This window comes from Gallus gallus, chromosome 1 (assembly GCF_016699485.2).
Source record: "Gallus gallus isolate bGalGal1 chromosome 1, bGalGal1.mat.broiler.GRCg7b, whole genome shotgun sequence".
Lineage (NCBI taxonomy): Eukaryota > Metazoa > Chordata > Aves > Galliformes > Phasianidae > Gallus > Gallus gallus.
In genome coordinates this window covers 175945882-175949926 of record NC_052532.1, presented here as the reverse complement: position 1 = coordinate 175949926, position 4045 = coordinate 175945882, and the positions used below count along the sequence as shown (strand labels likewise).

The following is a 4045-nucleotide window of genomic DNA, read 5'->3' as shown; positions in this document are numbered from 1 at the left end:
CGGAGCGCCTCGGGCCGTGTGGGCCCCCCCGGGCGGCCGCGGCTCAGCAGGGCGATGCGCCCCGGCCGGGGGAAAGCCTTTACACGCCGAGTTCTTTACGAATGAAAACGGAATTAACCAACCCCGGTAACGCTTTTGAAGGGAAGGGCGCTCGGAAATTCTTTCTAAATCTGAGTAAAACCCGAGTTTTCGCTCTCGTTCGTTTTGGATCTTTCTGTGCTTTTCCCGCACCGATTTGTGCCCATCCCCGCATTTCCAGACTCGAACACCGATCGCGTCTCGACAGAACTGCGGGGACGTCAGAGCAGCGAACCCCGCAGCGGGAGCAGCAGAACGCGGCGCTGCGCTTTCCGGGCGGTCCTTCCCCTCGTCCGAAGGAGCGGCTGCTCCCGTGCGGCTCAAATCCCCCACGCTCTGCGCTTCGTCGGCAACGCGTCTCTTTTTCGCTTTTTCTTTTTCTTTTCTTTTTTTTTTTTTCTCCCCACGGTATTAAAAAGGAGGATGGGGAGCAAAACACGCCCCGATGAGTCCTTTTCCCTTATTTAGTGTCGCTCATTCACCCCCCCAACCCGGCGGCCGCAAAAAGCCGTTTTGCCGGCGGTGCCCGGAACGCGACGCGGCGCACGGTGCTGTCTCCGGGAGCGGGCAGGGGCCGTGCGGGAGCGAAGCGGTGCCACAGGTGGGAGAGGAGCCGGGGAGCGGCGGGGGAGCGGCGCGGCCGGCAAATAACCGAGGGGAGCGGGCCGAGAGCTGGGCTGAAAGAGAAGGAGAGCGATAAAGAGAAAGAAAAGAATATTAAATCGCGAGAGAATGAGAAAATAACCCCGCCAAAGGGAGAGGAGGGGAGAGGCCGCCTGCTACGGCGTGGGTGGGGTCGACAAGAATAGAGTACATTATGCAGTTCATTTAGTTAACAAGGGAAATAATGAGGGAGCGTGCGGCGTGAATGCCAAGAGAAGCGGCACAGAAAGCCCATTGAGCGCCCGGCGCCGCCATCACATGGCGCGGCCGCTATTTAAGGCGGGCGGGCGCCGTTCAGCACCACTCGGGCTGGCCAGCGGCGCTGCGCGGGGGCTGCGCGGGCGCTGCGCGGGGGCTGCGCGGGGCCATGCCGCGCTCCTTCCTGGTGGACTCGCTGGTGCTGCGGGAGGCGGGCGAGAAGAAGGGCGAGGGCAGCCCCCCGCCGCCGCTCTTCCCCTACGCCGTGCACCCCTCGCACCCGCTGCCCGGGCTGCCGGCCGGCGCCTGCCACGCGCGCAAAGCCGGGCTGCTCTGCGTGTGCCCGCTGTGCGTCACCGCCTCGCAGCTGCACCCGCCGCCGCCCGCCATTCCCCTGCTCAAGGCTTCCTTCCCCCCGTTCGGCTCCCAGTACTGCCACCCGCCCCTCGGCCGCCAGCAGCACTCCGTGTCCGCCGTCAGCGTGGGGCACGGCCCGGCGCTCTACCAGGGCGCCTACCCGCTGCCCGACCCCCGACAGTTCCACTGCATCTCCGTGGGTAAGGGGCACGCGTGGGCGCGGCACGCGGAGGGAGGCGGGGGGGCGGCTGGAGGACGGAGGCTCGACGGGGCGAACGGGCGCCGCGCCCCGCTGGGTGCGCGGGGATGCGGGAGGGGGGAAGCGGGAGGGGGCGGCCCCCGTGGCCTTCCCCGGGGAGTGCGGAGGGTGCGGTGGGTGCTGAGCTCCGCTCCGCTCCGCAGACAGCACGTCGAGCCAACTGCCCAGCAGCAAGAGGATGCGCACCGCCTTCACCAGCACGCAGCTCCTGGAGCTGGAGAGGGAGTTCGCCTCCAACATGTACCTCTCCCGGCTGCGGCGAATCGAGATCGCCACCTACCTGAACCTCTCCGAGAAGCAGGTGAAGATATGGTTCCAGAACCGCCGGGTCAAGCACAAGAAAGAAGGCAAAAGCGGCTCCCACCGGGGAGGGGGCCCCGGGCACAGCTGCAAATGCTCGGCCCTTTCCACCACCAAGTGCTCGGAGGACGACGAGGACTTGCGCATGTCTCCGTCCTCCTCGGGGAAGGACGACAGAGGCCTCGCCGCCACCCCATGACCCCCGGCTCCGTCGGGACTGTGCCGGGAGCAGAGGGGGGTCCGTGCAGCCGGATGATTTTGTACCGTTTTGTATAATCCGTGTCATTTACGAAAGACTTTCTCGCCTTTCCACACTCCCGGCCCATAGCGGCGGCCGTGCCGGCGCCCCGCTGCCAATAAGGCGCTCCCCGGGACCCCACGTCTCGCTGTCCCACCCGAGGCCGGGGGTCCCCGCAGCCTCCGGAGGCAGAGCCGGACCAGAAAGCAGAGAGCCCACCGCGGGGCGAGAGCGGGCGGCCGGGGAGGTTCGGGGCTGTTTGGGTTCTTGTCATAATATTGGCTTTTTGGTTTTGGTTTTTTTGTTTTGTTTTGTTTTTTGTTTTTTTGTTCTTTTCCCTACCAAACTGTTCTTTTTTGTTTGTTTGTTTGTTTGTTTTGTTTTGACACTGTCTCTGGCGGGCGCGCAGCTGTGGCTGTACGGCCCCGTCCCCGTCCCCACCACCATCCCTCCCCGGGAGATATTTATTTATTTATTTATGTGCTGAGAAATGATGATGGCGATGTTAATAATGACGGTGACGGCAATAAAGGTTCCGCTGGTGGTTCATTTCCTCACACAGAGCCGTCCGCTGCCGCGCTCCGGGTTCTGGTAACCCCCCGGGGCACCGTCTTTCCCCACCTCCGACGGACGGATCCCGGCATCGGGACGGGCACCGAGGCGGGCACCGGGATCCGCCCTTCGCCGCCCGTGGGGACTGCTCTGCGACAGTCGAAGGCGCGGGGTGCGGGGAACTCCTCGCCCGACACCCCGCCGATTTGGAGGAAACCCGGGGATCTCCTCGCCAAGCCGCAGCCCGGCGGAGAGGGCCGTCGTCAAATAATGTTCCCCTCTGAAAAGCAGCCGGGAAGTGCCCGGTGACAAACGAGTGACAACGGCGGGGCTGCGGTGGCGATGCTCCCCCTCCCCTGGACTTGACGGGGGGATCGGGCGCGCCTCCGGGGTTCGGTGCCGTCGGGTCCCCGGGCCGTGCGCAGAGGGAGCAGCTCCGTTCTGCTGAGTGCGGGAACGCGCTCCACTTGCGCTCACGGGAATGCGCTCTCAGATCGCCGGCTCTGTGTCCCTCAGCCCGGGGTCGTCTGGAATCGGCTCCGGTATCTGGGTGCCTCCTGTCCCTACCAGGCCCTGGGTCATCCCTGCCTGGAGATCCCCAGAAATCCCCGCGGAAAGAGCCCACGAGCCGTGCACACGGGCTGAGTGCAGTGCTGCTGCCAAGAGAGCCCCATGACTCAGACACCAAAGGGACGCTTTACTGTCCCTCTGTGGTGACCGTGGCCGTGGGGTACTGCAGGGGCCTTCTTGGGCAGTGTCTGCTCGCTGCTGTGCTGAGAATGCATAGCATCACTCTGGCTCCCTTCCCCGTGGCTGTTTGTACATCTCTTTGTGGGTGAGGGATGAAAAATCCCCGTGGGGTGAGGACCTGACCTCACTGCAGGAGGTAGTCAGCCTCATACTGTCCTGGCCCCATGGTGTCCCCTGTTTGCCCTCTACAATGGCCCAACTCCAGCCTGCGAACCCCCCAGCCAATTGGCTCAGCAGGGCCCTGCAGCCCTTCCAGCCCTCACCCCACTCCCTGCCCACATTAACCAGCCTTGTTTGGAAGAGTCATTGCAAAATAGAGACAGCAGCAGTTCAGTGTGGGCTTACCGGGGGGCTGGCATCGCAGTCAACAAATATCCATGCATGGAGGCTTGTGCGTGCTCCTTGTGCCCCCCTGGCATGGTTTGCAGCCAGCTGGCTGCCAGTGGAATGGGAGGAACACCAGCACTGGGCATTCAGTGTCGCTATTAAACTGCTATTGTGGCTGTGATGTGGAAACTCAGAATCCCCATTTGGCAGCATGTCCCCACCAGCTCTTTGCTTCTCCCCAGGCACTGCAGGCACAGTGGGTGCAGGGTGCAACATTGTCCCCATGGGCACACACAGCATGGGGAGCATGCACACACACGTCT

The 4045-nt window shown here is 63.7% G+C and overlaps 1 protein-coding gene across 1 annotated transcript; it reads left to right on the top strand.

Annotated features, from left to right (window-relative positions):
* The first annotated feature begins 1043 nt into the window (after positions 1–1043).
* Positions 1044–3249, top strand: GSX1 (GS homeobox 1). The gene is made up of 2 exons (XM_015279740.4): positions 1044–1496; positions 1699–3249. Exons 1-2 carry the CDS (start codon positions 1109–1111, stop codon positions 2052–2054), a joined length of 744 nt encoding a protein of 247 aa, XP_015135226.1. The 5' UTR covers positions 1044–1108; the 3' UTR covers positions 2055–3249.
* The last annotated feature ends 796 nt before the right edge of the window (positions 3250–4045 follow it).